This window comes from Bos javanicus, unplaced genomic scaffold, assembly GCF_032452875.1.
Source record: "Bos javanicus breed banteng unplaced genomic scaffold, ARS-OSU_banteng_1.0 tig00001600_1, whole genome shotgun sequence".
Taxonomy (NCBI): Eukaryota; Metazoa; Chordata; class Mammalia; order Artiodactyla; family Bovidae; genus Bos; species Bos javanicus.
Genome location: NW_026893620.1, coordinates 653,406 through 674,880, shown reverse-complemented (window position 1 = coordinate 674,880; position 21,475 = coordinate 653,406). Strand labels below are relative to the sequence as shown.

The 21,475-nt window shown below is 42.5% G+C and overlaps 1 protein-coding gene across 5 annotated transcripts in view; it reads left to right on the top strand.

Annotated features, from left to right (window-relative positions):
• LOC133243936 (ATP-binding cassette sub-family C member 4-like) overlaps positions 1-21,475 on the top strand; it is a 590,639-nt gene that overhangs the window by 9,647 nt on the left and 559,517 nt on the right. For 2 of the 5 annotated variants that reach the window (XM_061410641.1, XM_061410639.1), the window contains exons 2-8: positions 2,347-2,457; positions 3,002-3,122; positions 8,368-8,592; positions 15,937-16,026; positions 17,038-17,201; positions 18,361-18,486; positions 20,035-20,284. In XM_061410641.1, coding sequence (XP_061266625.1) covers positions 2,347-2,457; positions 3,002-3,122; positions 8,368-8,592; positions 15,937-16,026; positions 17,038-17,201; positions 18,361-18,486; positions 20,035-20,284 — 1,087 coding nt within the window. Of the gene's footprint in view, positions 1-2,345; positions 2,458-3,001; positions 3,123-8,367; positions 8,593-15,936; positions 16,027-17,037; positions 17,202-18,360; positions 18,487-20,034; positions 20,285-21,475 lie in introns of those variants that run through there. The other 3 variants (XM_061410637.1, XM_061410642.1, XM_061410640.1) reach the window with 2 other exon arrangements.

Here is a 21,475-nt window from a genome sequence, read left to right as displayed (position 1 = left end):
ATGCTGTGATTCATGGGGTGGTGGATTCATGTTGATGTATGGCAAAACTAATACAATATTGTAATTAACCTCTAATTAAAATAAATAAATTAAAAACAAAAAACAAAAAAAAAAGAGTCAGACATGACTGAGCAGCTAAACTGAACTGAAGGATTACTGATTTTGAGCCTTTTAAATTTTAAAGAATTTTAAAATTATGTGCAAGAGGAATTTTAAAGAGAGCCTTTGGGGGCAGGGTGTCATCATCTGGGTAAGTCCCAGTGCTAATTTCCTGTGTGTTTTCTGTGAGGAATGACTGTAGGATAAATGACCTACCATGTTTCACATTGGCTTATGGTAAAGCTCACAGATTTATACTTGTGCTTTGAAAGGAAATTGATAGATAGAGATATTAAAAGTCATGGAGATGCTAAACTGGAGTGGAGAAGGAAATGGGAGGAGGACAGTTGAGGCCCTGGGTCCTCAGTACACTGCTATATCTAAAGTTCAGCCTTCTGACTCCTGGACTGGGCTGCTTTGGTGGTGCCAAGGTACCAGGATTAGCAAAATCTGAAGTCCGGTCTCTCTTATTGCTTCTTTATTGATTCATGGACATTCATACATTCAACAAACAATTCTTGAGCATCTCCTCTGTATCCATGCTGTCCTAGGAAAAGTGGAATAAAAGAAATGTGATCTCTCTTCCATGGGTTATTAGTCTGGCTTTGAAAATTTGCTTACCCTGGCAAGATCAATAAAATGATGCTCATATTTGGACTATTTCTGCATATTAGCTATTATCATTTAAATAATGCATAAATGGATTTGAATAGGGTCTTTTTTCAGGGGATCCTCTGTACAGTTACTGTTTTTTCCATTTAAATTATGTAATTTGCACATAAGTTGCCGTTATATAAATATTATATTCTACATCAAATTTTCATGCACTAGATTTAACTTCTATTGATTATTTTCTGACTTTATTGTTCCTTTGGTTTGCCTACATTTATTGTCTCCTGTTTATATAACAGCAAGTATTCATGGGTTCCTTCATTAGTTAAAGGGTTATAATTCATTGTCCTTTATTTATTTTGATTCTCAAAGTATCCCAGGTTTGACTAGTGAGAGCCATTCAAGCTGGCTTTGCTGTCCTTCCTACACATCCTCATGATTCCTTGAGTGTTTCCTTATTTTATGGCCCAAGATGTCCCAGGCGCATCTTGGACTTTCTCTGTCTATTGGTCTCAGCCTGTATATAGTGATGCTGTTGCTGGGAATGCTTGGGACTGTGCTTACCTGGGCCAGTACTAGTTAAGCAGCCCCTACAGACATTCCCTTTCTGGAGCCAGTGTTGTGACTGGACCAGGTCTTGTGGTGTCTCAGCAACAACCATCAGGGAACTTTGGAATGACAAGATGCATCACTCACAAGTCCTGGAGGGTACCTGAGTGACACAGTGAGGTCCTGGGTAGAGAGAGAGAGCTCATGAGCAAGCCTGGACTTGGGGTTCTGCCTTTTATGGGGTTGGAGTATCGGGTGTCTAGGATGTCACAGGTTCACTTTTTATTGGTGAATTAAAAAAAAATAAGAGTGGCAATTAAAGTATGAGAAGGAAGAAGGAAGCTGTCAGTGAGATGGCCTGTTATCAGGTCAACCAGAGCTTTCTAAAAGCGGGAACTTCATGGGTGGGGTGGCCTGGCTCTTTATCTAGTTGTGTATCTGGTGCGTGTTCATTGGAGATGGATGTCTATAAAGTGGATGTCTCTAAAACTTAATGTCAGGCATTCACAGTAAAATAAAAATAATTATCAGGTGTTGACACACACTGCCCCATCCATAGAACCAGTCATTTCTTCAAGGAAACTTCGTTCCTTTTAGGGAAAAAGGATATTAAAAAGTCAAGATCTAGGTGAAGGAGGCTAAAAGGCAGAAACTTCCAGTTATAAAATAAATACATTATAGGGCTCTAATGTCCAGTATGGTGATTATATAATAGTTAACCATATTGTATTGCATGTTTGAAAGCTGCTAAGAAAGTAGACCTTAAAAGTTCTTACCACAAGAGAAAAAATTGTAACCAGGTACGTTAAAAATAAAAATAAAACAAAACCTCAAGATCTGAGGGCTGGAATGTTCTTTGCTACCAGTATATTACACATTTTAGGGCCTCTCAGTGTGTGGAATTAGCATGTGTACATATATATATATATATATGTGTGTGTGTGTGTGTGTAAACACATATCTAATTTTTCCCCTATATCTCTATGTATTTAAAATGTATTTTTTCTGATGCCCATGAATATAGGATCTAATTAGACAGAGATGTGTAATTTGAATATATGTGACTCTCCTTTCAATTTTTAACAGGTGGCTAAACCCTTTGTTTAAAATTGGTCACAAACGGAAGTTAGAACAAGATGACATGTACCCGGTGCTTCCAGAAGATCGCTCCCAGCGCCTTGGAGAAGAGCTGCAAGGGTGAGCACAGGCAGCAGGGAGAAGGGAAGGGAGAGTGAGAATTTCCACATGGGGCTAAAGGTACATGTGGGGGAGGCTTTGCCTTCCTCTGGGTTCTTCTGAGCCTCCTCTCCTGACACTACACACTCATCCCCTCAGGCTGACCCCAGGCTTAGCCCACTTTGGAGGCTGGGGGAGTCCATGTTCTCTGTGCATCTGTGGACGTGGAGGGAGCCTGCAGCCACAGCCCTGGAGGCTGAGCTCTGTCCCTGGAGGTGGGGCCCCTGGAGGAGGGTGTCTGCCCTCCTGAGCTGCTCATGAACTGTGAGTCCAGCAAAGCTTGGCAGGAACTTGTTTTCAGAATCTGGGATTTTTCCCCTCAAGGCCTGTTTCTCTGGTGCTTCAGAGTCTGCACCACTCATCTTTCAGGAGACCTGTGAGCAGTTAGCCAGCATCTATGCAGCAGCCGCAGAGAGCCCTGTAGTGCCGGCTGGTCTCTCTCCCATCCCCCATTTTCCCTTTGGTGGACACGCTGTTCTTCACTGTGCTTTGTTTCTCATCGCAGGTACTGGAATCGAGAAGTTGAGAGAGCCAAGAGAGATGCACGGGAGCCTTCTTTAACAAAAGCAATCATAAAGTGTTACTGGACCTCCTATGTAGTTTTGGGATTTTTTATGTTTCTTGAGGTAAAAGCTTTTACATATGGTACATTGCTTTTCACCATACGCGGGTCGGTACTGAGATGGACAAGTGTGGAGAGAGGTCAGTGGTTTAAGGTTTGAGGCTAAATTTCGTCTAGGAAACATGATGTAGCTCAGTGGTTGTATCTTTTGAAAAAAATATTTATTTATTTATTTAGGCTATGAGTCTTCATTGTTGTGCGTGGAATTTCTCTAGTTGCAGCGAACGGGGGCTACTCTCTAGTTGCGGTGTGCAGGCTTTTCATTGCAGTGGCTTCTCTTGTTGCAGAGCACGGGCTCTAGGGCACACGGGCTTCAGTAGTTGTGGCCTGGGGGCTCTAGAGCACAGGCTCAGTAGTTGTGGCACATGGGGTTAGTTGCCCCACAGCATGTGGGGTCCTCCTAGGCCAAGGATTGAACCCATGTGTCCTGCATTAGCACATGGATTCTGAACCATTGAACCACCATAACATACTATGGAAAAACCCAAATTAACTTTTTGGCCAATGGAATATTTTCCTTTTAACCCTTAAACCATAGTGTCGTGGATGGATTGCATGGAAAAGAAAAGACATGTTATACCATATTAGGATCTTGTTAGCACTCAAGGAATGATATAAATGCTAAAAGTGATCCTTGACCAAAAGAAGATCCTACAACCTCAAGGAATATGTGCCTCCTGGTTTGGAGGAAGTAAACTTGGACCTGAGCCCCAGTAACATAAGACATTTTACAGACCCTCAGCAAGTAATTGTTAACTTGCCCGTCACATCTGATAAATGGTTTCCTAAAAAGGGATCATCCACTTCCTGTGGAACAGAACCTGGGGCCCTGTGTCTGGGCTGGATTTGCCAGAGCTCCCAAGTGCACACATTTCCCTGGGCTGCCCCCTTGCCATGGGCCAGGTCACCCAGGCCAGAGACCCCTTGGGGAGGAGTTCCAGCTTCACCACGAATCGTGGAGAATCCAGGCACCAACCATGCTGGTTTCTGTCCTGACTGTGGGGCTAGTTTGATGGCTGAAGGAGCAGTTTTGGTATCCTGGCATTGGCAGAGGGTGGAGGAGGGGATGTGGAGGGCAAACCAAAGGCAGAAAGCTGTGAAGTCAGTGACCTCCATGACCCTGGAAGTCCTGGGTCAAAATCCCCCAGTGACACAGTGCTGTCACCTGGGGACACAGTGCCGTCAGCCCCCTGTTCTGGCTGAGCCTGCTGGGGTTCTGCTGCAGACCCCTCTGTGTGGCTCGTGCTCTCCGTAGTCCCTGAGTGCTGCCTTAGGGACACGGGTGGCCTGTGAGTGTGTGAGAGCAGGAGGGATGGAAGATGCAGTTGCTGTGAAAGGGTTGTTTTAGGTGAAGAAGGTGTGAGCTGTCCTCAGTCCATTGTGTTGGGGTGAGGTGAGTGGGTCAGGTGGTTTACAGGTGGGCATCATGGCTCTTGTTTAAAGGCTGTGCTGTGCTGAAGGGCACTGCAGGCAGTGGACAGCTGGGCAGGTGAAGTCCACCCCACACAACTGGAGAGAATCTGCTAGCTCCCAGGTGACTGGATGGTCCTGGGAGATGGAGCTCTCATTGACAACAAATGTGGGTTGGCCATTGTGTCAGAGGATGGGGACAGGTATGTGGGTCAGAGTTCCACCTTTGAGAGGGCTCTGACCATGTAGATACCTCAGTGTCTTGTGAAGGGAAGGATGGAGTGTTGATTTCCAAGTTGTCCAGCCCCAGGAATACTTCCTGCTGGGGATCTAGGAAGACCAGGCCTGGGGCTGCATAAGGTGCAACTGGTAGAGCCCTGTCCCCTTTTGTAGGAGGCTGGTTGTTGGGCAGTCATGGCAGAGAAGTGGGGAATCTAGGACTTGGTGAATAGGGGGCCTCATTCTCGGTAGTAGTACTAGAAGTACTGTTAGCAGTAACAAGAGCTCAAACTCAGTAGACATGGTGGTGGCCACAGAAGTACTATTAGTTTAGTAAGTGGGGCTTCCCTGGTGGTTCAGTGGTAAAGAATCCACTTCCCAATACAGCAGACATGGGTTTGGTCCTGGAGTCAGGAAGCTCCCTGGAGAAGGAAATGGCAGGCCACTCCTGGGTATTCCTGCCTGGGAAATCCCATAGACAGAGGAACCTGGCAGGCTACAATCCTTGGGGTTGCAAAGAGTGGGACATGACTTAATGACTGAGCACACACACCCAAACAATAGTAAGTACTCAAAAAAAGTTATGCATTAGGAACTGCTATGAGCACTTTATATGTAATATCACTTTTATTCCTTTGGCTGACTCAACAAAGTTTTAGGTATCATATAGTCTGCATTTCAGAATAGAGGACACTGAGTCTAAGTAGTTACATAGCATGCCCGTGGTCACAGGAAGCAAAAAGGACAGCTTGAGTTTCCATCTCAGTGCTCTGATTTATGAGCCTGATCATCTCAATGAGCTTGTCCAGGGTCAGGAAGGCTTGTCTTGAGAGCTTTGTCTTAAAGGTCTTAGATAGATGCACCTTGAACTTGGCCTGTGTAAATTCTAAGTCGCTTCATTCATGTCCAACTCTGTGTGACCCTATGGACTATAGCCTACCAGGCTCCTTCTGGCCATGGGATTCTCCAGGCGAGAATATTAGAGTAGGTTGCCATGCCCTTCTCCAGTAGATCTTCCTGATCCAGGGATCAAACCTGCATCTCTTATGTCTGCTGCATCAGCAGGTAGGTTCTTTACCACTAGCACCGGCCAGGAAATCACAATAAATAAATAGGATGCTAAGAACTTCCTGCAGCAGGTAAGTCAGATGGGATCATAAATGAGGGTAGAGTCCAGGTGACCATGTCCCCTGTGGGCTGCAAATGGCTAGGGTGTTAACAGTGGCAGCAGCATCATGCTGCCTTCAGATGGACCAGGAGCCTTTCAGAAACCACCTTCCCCTCCTTACCATCCTTTTGTGGTCTTTGTTTCCTTGGCTGTGCTAGGTCTTCATTGCTGCAGTCAGGCTTTCTCTAGTTGTGGCAAGCGGAGGCTACTCTCTAGTGATGGTGCTTGGGCTTCTCATTGTGGTGGCTTCTCTAGTTGTGGAGCACAGGCTCTAGGACTTGTTGGCATAATTTGTGGTCATAGGTTTAGTTGCTCCGTGGCATATGCTATTTTCCTGGACCAGGGATAGAACCTGTGTTCCCTGCATTGGTAGGAAGATTCTTAACCACTGGCCATCAGGGAAGATCATGGCATTACTCCTTAATGAGGCTGTTTGCTCAACTGGGTTATTAAATATTGACTCTCAGCAGAAAATTCCAGATACAAAGGCAGTAATGACCTGCCTTTATTTTGTACTCCTTCTTGGTGAATTTGTTGCATCTATCAGTATTCTCTTTGGTGACTTTACTCTTATTTCTCCTGTATTTATAACCATATAGGCTCAAATGGAGAGCTAAGTAATAGGCAACAATGATTCCCAAAGAAAATCACAAGTTTGGGGACATTTAGGATGGCAGGTGCTAGTGCTGGCTTCTGGTGGAAAGTCCCAGGCTTGTAGGCTGCAGCAATGGACTGCCCTCGGCCATACCTAGGCTGACATTCTTGCCTCCCTGTGTGAGCCTCCAGATTTCTATTTCAGTGAAGTCTATACAAAGTCTGTTTTACAGTGTACAGTGTGAGGGGCTCTTAGAACCTCTAGGGGTGAATGATGGGGCTTGCTGGAAATGTGACAGACAGTTACTTTTGTGTTCTTGAGAACTGATGCTCCTACTCTGATCTGATCATCATACTCATAATTTTCAGCTCAACAGTGATCTCTTCTCTGTAGTAGATAAAGCCTTTCATGTCCTTGTGGAAGGTGAGGCAGTTGGTGCAGCCTGTGAACATGTGGGTGCGTGTGTGCAGAGAAAGACAGGAATCCTGGGGTTTAATGTCACATCCATTTCAGGAATGGGAACAGCTTTCTGTAAAGATCCTCGTTGGGCACTAGTTGAGCAGAAAATGCTGTTAGTTGTGTTTCATGTTTGATGTTTTGGATTCTCCTTCACTTCCTCTTGCATGTGGGTTCCTCAACTCAGGCAGAAGAGAGCTATCAAAAGCAAGCCTGTCAGTTGATTATCACATCTGTGTTAGTAAGGAGGGATTGCTTAAAAGGAAAATCTTGTTCCAAAGTCGAGTTCTTGAAAGATTTCCATACTTTTGGTCTTTTGTCTTTTGAGAGGTCTGTGGAGGAAATGATGTTGAGGGCCGAGGTGTTTACTTTTGGTAACCTGGATTTGTATTGAGTGTTTGGTTTTCCTTGATGAGGGAGAAGGGGACCTTCAAAAGGGAAGAATTAGGTTGTGTGTTGGAGTGGCCGTCTGGCAAAGTGAGCAAGTGTTGTGCTTTTTTTTTTTTTTTTTCCTTTAGTTTTGGGAAAGAAAATTGTTTTCCTTAAGTCTTACTCAGGGGGTAAGCCTCAATTTCCTCCAACTCGTTGGAATAGGATTTTAATTTTTGCTTTGGGGAAGAGACGATTGGTAACATTTCTTCCAAACCAGCACCTTCAATGTGTGGTTGATGGCAGACCACAAGAGCATCTTTTTTTTTTTTTTTTTTACCTTGACTTCTGCCATGTTTAATTTTTGACTCTGGGGGACATCCCAGCTTCTAGTGGGTAGAGACATAATGATACAGAGCCTGCTGGGGCCAGGGGCCTGGGAACCTCCCCAGCCTGGTTTCTTTGTGATACTCTGGCAGAGGATGGGCTCTGTGCTCTTCATCTATAGACATGTGCAGTTCAGGGTGGGAGACAGTGGGTGTGTTTGTGCCAATGTCTCAGTTTGTAAAGATTCTTAAACAGAAGATGGTAAAAGCATGTCTCCTATGCGTGACTTACTGTTGGGCTGGGATGTTGAGAGTACAAGGGACAGGGGCAGGCTGACAGCAGGGCTTGTTTATGGAAGCAAATTCCTTACCCTCTGCTACTTTTGTTCTTATTCATCTTAAGGTATAATTGGTATTTTGCCAAATGCATTCTAAAGTACTGGTTGCAATATCTAAAGTACACAGCTTCCAGAGTGTACTAAGCCCAGTGTACTAAAGCATTTGGGCTAAGGTTAAAACTATTGTCTGCTTATCTTATAGAAAAGAGTAGATCTGGATTTTTTTTTTTTTTTTGATTAGCCATGGATGTAGCATTTTGTCAAAATGCCTTTTTAACATACTAATAATAAAATTAAAACTTGTGTTAAAAAATTTGATATGGCTTGCATCTCTAATTAAGGCTTTTTTTTTTTTTTTTTCCATTTAGGAAGGGACCAGAGTAATTCAGCCCATGTTTTTGGGGAAAATGATTAGTTATGTTGAAAACTATGATCCCAATGATTCTGCCGCTTTGCACGAAGCCTACGGCTACGCGGCAGGGCTGAGTGCCTGCGTGCTCGTGTGGGCCGTTCTGCACCACTTGTACTTCTACCACATGCAGCGCGTGGGGATGAGGCTGAGAGTAGCCATGTGCCACATGATCTACCGCAAGGTGAGTGCCACCGGGTAACACAATGTGTACCTCCCCTGAAGTATCAAGGACATTTTGGGAAAGTTCTCTGTAAATTAAACAATTTGTAACTAGGATCATTTATACCTTACTAGAGCAGTGTGCTCGGGCTTTTAGATGGCTCAGTGGTAATCAGCCTGCCAATGCAGGAGACACTGGTTCAATTCCTGGGTCTTGAAGAGCCCCTGGAGAAGGAAATGGCAAACCTCTCCAGTATCCTTGCCTGGAGAATGCCATGGAGCCTAGCAGCTACAGTCCATGGGGCTGCAAAGAGTTGGAACCGACTAAACAGTAACAGAGAAGCTTGCTATTTGTATCTAGCCAAGTTTGTTGTTGTTTAAGCAAACTTTACCAATATATAATGGAAAGTTTTCTATTGAGATCAGATCAAGGCTGCCTTCAACATCTAGCCATAGGCTGTTGCATAGTATCTATTACATTTGTAACAAAATCTAACTAAAAAATAAGTATCAAAAGTATCACATTGATTTTCAGTGTTTTCATCCCTAAATCTCAAACTAGTATTTATGGAAATTCTGTTGTTGTTCATTAAAACCTTCATTTATATCAAAGTTATATTTGAAAATGAACTTCAGTGATTGGATCTATAAAATTAAACCTAGGAGAATGGAATGTGTTTGAGAAATGGAATTATTTTATTTTTATATGGCCCATCTAATCATATTCAACTGATAGCTCAGTTGGTAAAGAATCCACTTGCAATGCAGGAGACCCCAGTTCGATTCCTGGGTTGGGAAGATTCTCCGGAGAAGGGATAGGCTACCCAACAAGTATTCTTGGCCTTCCCTCGTGACTTAGGTGGTAAAGAATCCGCCTGCAATGCAGGAGGCCTGGGTTTGATCCCTGGGTTGGGAAGATCCCCTGGAGAAGGGAAAGGTTACCCAACTCCAGTATTCTGACCTGGCAAATTTCATGGACTCTATAGTCCATGGGGTCGCAAAGAGTCAGACACGACTGAGTGACTTTCACTTCACTAATCATATTCAGTAAAATTGTGTTACCTAAATAAACATATAAATTAAATCCATACCAAATACAGACTTACTCACTATATTCTATAGCTATGCTTTTTTAAAATGCTATTAAAGAAAATAGTTGGATATTTGGGATAAAACTTGAAATTTTCCATTGTCTTTAATAATTTTGGAGAGAATTTGTTGCTGTTCTTTCAAGTTATTTTCATAATACAATATTTCCTTTTTGTCTTTAGTATGCATTATAACAGTTTTAATAAGACCTGGTTTGGTGTATTCAGTGATTTTCTATTGAGAAATGCCATAAAATTATTTCATAATTTACACTGGTATTAGCTAATATAAAAGGAGTAAGAATTTCAGGTGTCTTTACAAAGAAATTGCCACAGATTCACTCTGTCAGGAGCTAAAGGGCTCTGTATGAACTTGTTCCTGGGTATCTTGTTGCTCTGGGTTGTTTGCTTTTTTTCAAATCCTTACTTAACTGTATTGTATACTTGTAAGTTGCTGAGAGAGTAGATCTTAAGTGATCTCACTTCATACACACATAATGATAACTACATGAGATGATGAATATGTTAATTGGTTTTACTACAGAAATCGTTTCCCAATGTGTATTTTTAATAAAACATCATGTTGCACACCTTAAATATATATAATTTTTATTAAAAAATAAAATCCTTATTGAAAACTAAAACCAAACAATTTAAATCAAAATTATTGCTTCTTTTGCCTGGTTGCTACTTATCTAGAGCTTCTATTTCTTAGGAATGATTTTCTTTGCAAAATGTGAAGTGTCTTCTCTTCTTTCCCTGAACAGAGTCTTATTAATATCAGGGCTGTGTGAATCCAGGGCCCTGACATCTCATGCTCTGTGTTTGGCTATTGCACGTGAGCAAGTTTCCTCTTGGGTGATGTGGAAATGGCAGCAGTGCCCGTCCACTCTAGTCAGGGGTCTTCCTTGTCCTCCATCATCATCTTGTGTACGTGCATGCTTGCTCAGTCACTAAGTTGTGCTCTGTGACCCCATGAACTGTAGCCCGCCAGGCTCCTCTGTCCATGGACTTTCCCAGGCAAGAATATGAAAGTGCGTTGCCATTTCCTCCTCCAGGAGAGGTAGATTTTTAACCACCAGGGAAACCCTATTCTCTTTCACAGTTCAGCATTTAGCAGACAAATATTTAGATTTCCCCCAAAATGATGTTTGTCTTCCTAGATCATGCTTAGTTCCCATAAATATGCATGGAATTCACCAGAACTGTACTGTGAAAGCCTTAAGTTAGGTGCGAGGTGATGGTTCAGTCAAAGCTTACTCTTCGCTGTACAGGTGAGCCATAGTCCACCTGTTTTTCTTCTTTCCAACAAACTCTTTGGAACATCACCTTTGGGAAATCTGATCTGACCTGGCCCATATGCTTGTGTGAATATAAATTTCTCCCAAATGTGTTCATTTGCGGGCTTGATTATGCCTGAAAGAACTGTCCCTGTATGAAGTCAGGAATTTTAGAGGTTAAGCCATAGACTTAATATGAAATTCAAGAAATGTGGGAAAGACAAATTTCCTTGTGCCTAGCCTTGCATCTAGGGCATCCCTGGTAGCTCAGATGTTAAAGAATCTGCCTGCAATGAAGGAGACCTGGGTTCAATTCCTGAGTCAGGAAGATCCCCTGGAGAAGGAAATGGCAGCTCACTACAGTATTCTAGCCTGGAGAGTCCCATGGACAGAGGAGCCTGGTGGGCTACAGTCCATAGGGTTGCAAAGAGTCGGACATGACTGCAGTGACTTAGCACTAGCGCCAGCCTTGCATCTAGAATCCTGCTGAAGTGCAGGAATAAGACACCTTTTTTGCAAGTTACAGGTGGCCTTAGCACCAGCAAATCTGGTGCTACAGAGCAACTCTGAATGTTTGTGGTTCTTATTCAACTTCTAATCCCTGGTCCTGGGAAGAAATCAGGGTGACTGTTAGAAATGGAATGGCTACTAAGCTCAGAGATGTAATTTGTCTGCAGCATGGATTCCAGGCTGGAGCACATCTCCAGGAGCTCTCTAAGGCTGCACATGTGTAGCTTCCTAAAAAGCCCCATTCAGCATTTTAGTGCTCTTTTCAGCTGAACTCGGAATGATCTTTCGGGAGGTATCGTATGTAAAATGACGTGTTGTTTATTCACATTTCCACAGTGTTGGTAAAATTACTTTTGGTTTTTGATCATTAATTTTTTAAATTGTGGCAAAATATATACAATAAAATATTTACTATTTTAACTCTTTTTAAGTACACAGTTTATTCACATCAAGTATCACATTATTCAGAACTTCCCTCCCCTCATCCATCACCATTCTACTTCTCTCTCCAAATTTAACTACTTTAGGTGCTGTGTATAAGTGGAATCACACAATGTTTGTCATTTTGTGACTAGCTTGTGTCATGTAGCACAATGTCTTCAAGGTTCATCTATGTTGAATCCGGTGACAGAATTTAATTTCTTTTTAAGCCTGAATAACATTCCATTATAGGTCTATGTTATTCAGGCTTAAAAAGGTCACACAAGAGATGGCAAGAGTGAATGTCGACATTCTAGGAATCAGCAAACTAAAATGGACTGGAATGGGTGAATTTAACTCAGATGACCATTATGTCTACTATTGCGGGCAGGAATCCCTTAGAAGAAATGGAGTAGCCATCATGGTCAACAAAAGAGTCCGAAATGCAGTATTTGGATGCTATCTCAAAAATGACAGAATGATCTCTGTTCGTTTCCAAGGAGAACCATTCAGTATCACACTAATCCAAGTCTATGCCCCAACCAGTAATGCTGAAGAAGCTGAAGTTGAAAGGTTCTGTGAAGACCTACAAGACTTTTTAGAACTAACACCCAAAAAAGATGTTCTTTTCATTATAGGGGACTGGAATGCAAAAGTAGGAAGTCAAGAAACACCTGGAATAACAGGCAAATTTGGCCTTAGAGTATGGAATGAAGCAGGGCAAAGGCTAATAGAGTTTTGCCAAGAAAATGCACTGGTCATAGCAAACACCCTCTTCCAACAACACAAGAGAAGACTCTACACACGGACATCACCAGATGGTCAACACTGAAATGAGATTGATTATATTCTTTGCAGCCAAAGATGGAGAAGCTCTATACATTCAACAAAAAACAAGACCAGGAGCTGACTGTGACTCAGATCATGAACTCCTTATTGCCCAATTGAGACTTAAATTGAAGAAAGTCAGGAAAACCACTAGACCATTCAGGTATGACCTAAATCAAATCCCTTATGATTATACAGTGGAAGTGAGGAATAGATTTAAGGGACTAGATCTGATAGACAGAGTGCCTGATGAACTATGGACTGAGGTTTGTGACATTGTACAGGAGACGGGATCAAGACCATCCCCACGGCAAAGAAATGCAAAAAAGCAAAATAGCTGTCTGAGGAGGACTTACATATAGCTGTGAAAAGAAGAGAAGTGAAAAGCAAAGGAGAAAAGGAAAGATATAAGCACCTGAATGCAGAGTTCCAAAGAATAGCAAGAAAAGATAAGAAAGCCTTCCTCAGCAATCAATGCAAAGAAAGAGAGGAAAACAACAGAATGGTAAAGACTAGAGATCTCTTCAAGAAAATTAGAGATACCAAGGGAACATTTCATGCAAAGATGGGCTTGAAAAAGGACAGAAATGATATGGACCTAACAGAAGCAGAAGATATTAAGAAGAGGTGGCAAGAATACACAGAAGAACTGTACAAAAAAGATCTTCACGACCCAGATAATCACAAAGGTGTGATCACTGACCTAGAGCCAGACATCCTGGAATGTGAAGTCAAGTGGGACTTAGAAAGCATCACTAGGAACAAAGCTAGTGGAGGTGATGGAATTCCAGTTGAGCTATTTCAAATCCTGAAAGATGATGCTGTGATAGTGGTGCACTCAATATGCCAGCAAATTTGGAAAACTCAGCAGTGGCCACAGGACTGCAAAAGGTCAGTTTTCCTTCCAATCCCAAAGAAAGGCAATGCAAAGAATGCTCAAACCACCACACAATTGCACTCATCTCACACGCTAGTAAAGTAATGCTCAAAATTCTCCAAGCCAGGCCTCAGAAATACGTGAACCGTGAACTTCCAGATGTTCAAGCTGGTTTTAGAAAAGGCAGAGGAACCAGAGATCAAATTGCCAACATCTGCTGGATCATCGAAAAAGCAAGAAAGTTCCAGAAAAGCATCTATTTCTGCTTTATTCACTATGCCAAATCCTTTGACTGTGTGGATCACAATAAGCTGTGGAAAATTCTGAAAGAGATGGGAATACCAGACCACCTGACCTGCCTCTTGAGAAATTTGTATGCCAGTCAGGAAGCAACAGTTAGAACTGGACATGAAACAGACTGGTTCCAAATAGGAAAAGGAGTACGTCAAGGCTGTATATTGTCATCCTGCTTATTTAACTTCTATGCAGAGTACATCATGAGACACACTGGGCTGGAAGAAGCACAAGCTGGAATCAAGATTCCTGGGAGAAATATCAGTAACCTCCGATATGCAGATGACACCACTCTTATGCAGAAAGTGAAGAGGAACTAAAAAGCCTCTTGATGAAAGTGAAAGTGGAGAGTGAAAAAGTTTGCTTAAAGCTCAACATTCAGAAATGAAGATCATGGCATCCGGTCCCATCACTTCATGGGAAATAGATGGGGAAACAGTGGGAACAGTGTCAGACTTTATTTTTGGGGGCTCCAAAATCACTGCAGATGGTGATTTCATCCATGAAATTAAAAGACACTTACTTCTTGGAAGGAAAGTTATGACCAACCTAGATAGCATATTGAAAAGCAGAGACATTACTTTGCCAACAAAGGTCTGTCTAGTCAAGGCTATGGTTTTTCCTGTGGTCATGTATGGATGTGTGTGTTGGACTGTGAAGAAAGCTGAGCGCCGAAGAGTTGATGCTTTTAAACTGTGGTGTTGGAGAAGACTCTTGAGAGTCCCTTGGACTGCAAGGAGATCCAACCAGTCCTTTCTGAAGGAGATCAGCCCTGGGTGTTCTTTGGAAGGAATGATGCTAAAGCTGAAACTCCAGTACTTTGGCTACCTCATGAGAAGAGTTGACTCATTGGAAAAGACTGATGCTGGGAGGGATTGGGAGCAGGAAGAGAAGGTGACGACAGAGGATGAGATGGCTCCCTGGCATCACTGACTCGATGGACGTGAGTCTGGGTGAACTCCGGGAGTTGGTGATGGACAGGGAGGCCTGGTGTGCTGCGATTCATGGGGTCACAAAGAGTCGGACACGACTGAGTGACTGAACTGAACCAAACTGAAGTGCTAGGTCTATACAACATTGTTTGTATCCATTCATCTGTCAGTGGAGTTTTGAATTATTTCCACCTTTGGCTGTTGTGAACTTTTGCACACAGGTGTGCAAAAAGATCAAGTTTGTGTGTTCAGTTCTTTTGAGTACATCCGCAAAAGTGGTTCTGCTATAATGTATGCTGATTTTATGTTTACTTTTTTGAGGAACTGCTATACTCTCTTCCATCCCAGCTGTACTGTTTTACATTAACACTTGATTGCTGAGTTTTCTGTTTAACTCAAGGACCAAATGAGAAGTTTTTATGAACCATAACAGTTTGTTTGGATCAGAGCCTCCACTTTGATGGTTTGTTGAAGCAACTCGTGGTGTCTGTTCAGGTTCCTCAGCTTTCTAGGGCATTTTTCAGAGGTCTTTGCCAAATAAAGGGACTGTGAAACACAGGCTGTGTTTTTTAAATTCAGAAGACTGGCATTAAGAACAGAAGTTCCTCACAGGAATAGTGTTTTGAGCATTATACTCATTTCAGAATGAAAGGGAATGAAGATTCCCTTTCATACTCTTCAGAATGAAGATTCCATACTCTTTAGAATGAAGAAACTAAACCCAAAGTGTTAAAATGACATCACCCAAAGAATTAATGATTGATTCCAGATTTATAGTCCAAGTCTCTTATTTTGTTTCCTTAATGCAGTCTCTCCACTCTCATATAATTTGCCTCAAAAGTACTTTAGTTGACCCCTAAGTCTAAATCTATACCCTTTACACTTCAGGCAGGTCCAAGTTCACTGAGAAACTAGGTGGGGGATTTGCTTCTACCTCCCTCTCCTTCCTTTACCATCATTGTGGCTGAGGTTGCTGCCACACTGAGTATAGGAAGGATGAAGGTGGGTCTCTAGACCCCTGCTGTCATCCTGACACCAGGCAAGATCCCAGGAAAATATGCTTTATTTTGTTATGTTCTTAGAGTGACTTGCTATCACCTTAGGAATCTGGATCTCTGTCTCCCTCTCTCATTTCAGGCCCTTCGCCTGAGTAGCCCAGCCATGGGGAAGACCACCACAGGCCAGATAGTCAACCTGCTGTCCAATGATGTGAACAGGTTTGACCAGGTGAGCTGCCCCTGAGGGATCCTCTTCCGTTTCCTGTTTTTCTCACTGGGTTCAGCTTATTGGGATGCCAGGTGCCAGGGTTTGGTGTCAGCCAGGGTTCTGTTGAGGACTTAAGTGTTCTCTTTACCCAACTCTCATTTCCTCTATGTGCAACTTAGATGTAATAATCTGGATTGTCCTGTAGATGAGGGTTTTGTTTTTCTAGTAATAGATAGGCAGCAGTGTTGCCTGGCTCAGTGAGTGTCCCTAGGGGTCCTCCTGGCATGGCCCTTCTTGGTACGTGGAGTCAGTGTTGCTGCCTGAACTGTCTCCCTCCTCCTCTGGCTGATGAAGGCCTGATGGGCAGGGCTTGTTCTTTCCCCTGTGCCCTGTTCAGTGCCTGCTGCATAGGGAGCCTGTGAGGAATAATGCCAAGTGGGTGGCCCTCAGCCAGACACAGCCTACTCTCTTCTGTCCCCTCACACCCTTTTTTCCACTTACTTTATGAATAGATCACAGTATCCAGGGCCTTGTAGCTATTGGTCAGACACTTCTCTTTCAGTTATTCATTCATCAAGCATGAAGTAAGGCCACTACTCAGTTTCAAGGTTGAATATGATTTAGTTTTTGCTGTGGAGAAACCACAGCCCATTAGGGAGGTAAGTACATAAATAATTACTAGAGAGTGTGGTACTTATCATAATATCAGGTTTTCTTGGGTGCTAGAGTGAGATGGGGGCTGAATATAGGGGGAAGTGAGAGTTTGGGGATGCCCTGAGCTCATTTGTGGTGTAGACAAAATCAGCATCTTCCTTCAGGTCGGGTTCTCCCTGGATGTCCCTGAAGCTGGCCCTGTGCTGCCAGGAACAGCGTCGTCTGGGCTGGACATGGGTTTCTGCTTTAGCTGGTTTAAAACCCACTGAGATATCCCTGTTTAGGTTCCTGTCTGTTCTTTCAGAGCAGATCTACACTGTGTCTTTACTGATTTTGATTGTATACAGTCTCAAGAAGGCTTTGTCTTTCTCTTTTAAGGTAACAATGTTCTTGCACTATCTGTGGGTGGGGCCACTGCAGGCTATCGCAGTGACCACCCTGCTCTGGATGCAAATAGGAATGTCGTGCCTTGCTGGGATGGCAATTCTCGTTATTCTTCTGCTTTTGCAAAGCTGCTTGGGAAAGTTGTTTTCATCACTCCGGTAAGAGAAACACTGGTTTAAAAAATAGGTGATACGTGCTTGGTAACATCCACAGTCTGCCAATGAAGTCGATGCTTCTGTTCAGAAACAAAACCAATGCCTTTTCTAATCTTCTTTGCATGGGTTGTAGACCCTTCAGGCTTAGCCAGTAGAGGCTCCAGCCTTAAGCTGAAGGCTGATCTTTAAACAGAAAAGGTGACGGCCCTCACTGGCTCCTCCTGATACTGTACCTGAATAAGTGGAGAGTCCTTAAGAAGAATTTACCAATGTCCAAGTTATTTAAACATTATTAAAAAGAGTAATAATTTTACAGGCCCATTTCTAGATGAATTTATTTTTGTTAAGCTTGTTTTAGAGCCACCTTCAGGTAGTGTATTTATGTCTTGTTTTATTTCAATGTTTCCATTAAGTTATAGGCACCCCAAGGGCAAGGTTGACCTTAATTGTGTCTTTATAAAACCCCACAGTCCCAGCAGCATATGTGATAGAACAGTGGCTGGTGATGAAGGGCCTAATGGTGATGAGATAGACCTGAAGCAGGTCTCAGAGGGTTGGAGGTGGGTCACTGTCAGGTTGTCAGGTGATGGAGGTATTGTGCTGTTTGAAGATTTTTTTCCTTGAGTTTTTTCTTTCTATGTGTGACTTTACATGTGATATTTTTGTCTATTTGAAATTTCCTTTCCTGTCTTTGCTGTGGAGAGATGTTCCTTATCTTTCAAGGCTCTGTTCCAATGCTACCAGGTCTCTAAAGATTTTCTTGCTCTCTTTTCCCAGTGGAATTAAAAGCCCCATCTTTTCAGCTCCCCAGAATTTTACTCCTATTTTTTTACATCATAGACACTGTCTTCTGGTACATCCGTTTCTGCCTTCTCTGCCCAAGCACAACCTCCTTGGGAAGATGGTTTGTATCTGACTCATTTCAGGTCTTCCTTAGCTGATATGGCAAGTTCTCAAGTTACTTCTTGAATGGGACTGAATGGTTGACTTCCTAATTGAAGATTTTCTCAATTTGTACTTTGAGTAGGACTTGCCTGCGTTGTCATCTCAAAAGAGCTATAGAAAATAATTTGATCACTGATCCCTCCCTGTGCCCCCTGTTGCTGCTACAGAAAGTTATGCTGTGATCACTAAGGCTCATCTCTCATGTCTGTCCCCTCAGGAGTAAGACCGCAGCTCTCACAGATGACAGGATCAGTACCATGAGTGAAGTTATAAGTGGCATCAAAACAATAAAAATGAATGCTTGGGAAAAGTCATTTATAGACCTTATTTCCAAACTGAGAAGGTAAGTTTCTTTTTTTTTTTTTTTAATGTATCACAGTGTATGTTTGTACTGTTTTATTTCCTATTTTTACTAAATGGTTTAGAAGTCTTACCGAGTTTTTACATTAAGGTAAATTTAAATACTACCCCTCCATCCCCCCATATGTGGCAAGAGGGTTAAGGGGAATAGTAGAGATGTAATTTTCAGCTGCTCTTCCATTTACCATCTTTTTGAAATACATATGATTCTTACTTATACAGAAATGAAATTCCAAATACTTCTTAATGCTCCAAATTCCAAATAAGCAATGATTCTAAGATATTAGTGTTTGAGATGATATTTAAACTAAAGCTATAATATGTGTTAATATAGCATAAATGGGGAGATTATAGATTGAGTGTACCTGTATCAGGCCAAACATTATGGATCAGTATTACTCGTTCCAAACAGAGCCATGAAAATACTATCTGTCTTTGCTTTATGTTTGTAGATTTTTAAAAAATGTTTCATTTAAATATCTGATGAGCTTTTATACTCTAGCACAGGGTACTTAGAATTTTCTGGGAGTACCCTGTCACCTCTCAATTTGCATCTTTGTGGGGGCCCCACCCTCTGCTGGAAATACACGCTCATCTTCCTTCTTCTCTGGTCTCTGCCAATCCTAACTGACTCCTGCTCATCTTCTCAGGGTCTACATGTGTGTGACTTGTCCTGTCTCTACTGCTCTGAGTTATATGACTTAGCTCTGTGCTCCTGTAGGGATGTGCTGGCTGCCTCAGTCTAATGTCTTGGTGTCTCACAAATTTTGTGTTTATTCTTTTTTAAAAGTGTACACACGCTTCATACTACATCTTTTTTATTTCTTTATTCATTTATTTTTGGTTGTGCTTGGTCTTAATTGTCTCACACAGGATTTCGGTAGTTGTGGTGGGTGGGGGCTGCTTTTTCATTGATGTTCTTGGGCTTCTAACTGGTGGCTTCTCTTGTTGCGGAGCACAGGCTCCAGGTGCACAGGCTTCAGTAGTTGCAGTAGTGCACTGGCTCTAGAGCTCGGGCTCAGTAGTTGTGGCTCACAGGCTTAGTTGCTCTGCAGCATGTGGAATCTTCCAGACCAGAGACAGAGCCTATGTCCGCTGCATTGGGAGGCCAATTCTTATTTACGGGACTATCAGGGAAGTCCTGAGGTTTATTATTCTTTTCCTCTCCAAGTTCATGAGGTCCTGATGGGGGTGGGCATTTTTTTCTGTCATCAATGAGGAGCCAACACAGGATATGTGGTTGTGAATGCTTGCTGAATGTATGTTCAAATCTGTCAGATTGAGCCCAGTTTTTTAAAAGTGTGACATTAAGACTTCATTTAGTTGGAAAAGTGAAGTGGTGATGAAGTGTGTAGTCCTTGGTTTGGAGCAGAGTTCCAGGAGTGCACTCTGAGTGTCTCCATGACATGATTGATGGTTTACCTTAATTTGTGTCCACTTCCTCAAAAGGGGCCACTCACACAGGGCACTTGAATTCATGCGTTGGATGTCAATAGTTCTTAAAAATGCTATTTACTACTGTCCTTTCTAGGAAGGAAATTTCCAAGATTCTGAAAAGTTCCTACCTTAGAGGAATGAATTTGGCATCATTTTTCACTGTGAGCAAAATCATGATTTTTGTCACCTTCATCACCAATGAGCTCCTTGACAACCGGATTACAGCCAGCCAAGTGTTTGTGGTGGTGACGCTGTTCGAGGCTCTGCGGTTTTCGAGCACCCTCTACTTCCCCATGGCTGTCGAGAAGGTGTCAGAGGCCATTGTCAGCATCCGAAGAATCGAGGTTTGGTGACAGATAACTTTTTTCCATTGCAGGTGGATTCTTTGTAAATTGCCTCCATTTCTGTGGTGTCACTGTGTTCGAGTTAGGTGAGATTTACCTCTCTCAGTGTCAAATATGTCAGTCATTCCAAACTGTCTTACATTCTCCTGTCTCCTCTTAGGTAGAATGCATTACAAAGAACGTAGGATCCCTGCTCATTTAGGGGCAGTAATATCAATAGCAGTGGCACAGGCTCTACATGCAGTGATGCCTGCAGGGCAATTAAAGTGACCCAAAGCAAGAGAAGGAAGGAAGCAGACTGCATCTCCTGTGCTGACTCAAATGAGATTTGTGTGTGTCTGATGAGGTTTCTATACCATAAAAAAACTATTCCCCATAAAACAGATCAGCCATACTGGGTCATTTCTGATTCCCTGAGTTTATCATTCGTTCTTATGGGACTTCTAGCAACACTGATAAGGGATGGTCCATGCAGTTTACAAAATTTCTTTTTCATAGCTTTCATGTCTTGAAATAAGACATTCAGGAATATCCTTGGACTGTAGTGATGTAATGAGTGACACGGTAATTTGTCCAAGATGGAAGCTTCATGTGTGTGTTGTGTGGCTGTGGTTTTATTATTGTTGATATTAGTCTAATTTTTCTTAAGGCCTTTAACTAATTGGATGAGGCCCACCTACATTATTGAGGATAATCTGCTCTATGCTCTACTGAGAGTCTACTTATTTAAGTGTCCATCTCATCTGAAAAATACTTTCACTGTAATACATGTTTGAACAAATGTCTGGGGACTTTGGTTTACCTAAATTAACATAAAAGTAACTATCACCCAGAGGGATGGTGTGGGGAGGGAGGAGGGACGGGGGTTCAGGATGGGGAACACGTGTATACCCGTGGCGGATTCATGTTGATGTATGGCAAAACCAATACAGTATTGTAAAGTAATTAACCTCCAATTAAAATAAATAAATTTATATTTAAAAAAAGTAACTATCACACCCTCTTGAATCCCTTTCTCCTCCTTTGAGCTCTTGGACGTGACTTTGTCCTCACTAAGCCAGGTGTAAATGGATTTCTTTCCCTCCCTGAGCTCCAGACTTACCTAAAGGGCAGATACAGTGCCTCATTCATCTTTGTAGTCCTCTCAAATAGAAGATGCTCAGAAAATATTTAACTGAAGAAAACTTCCAG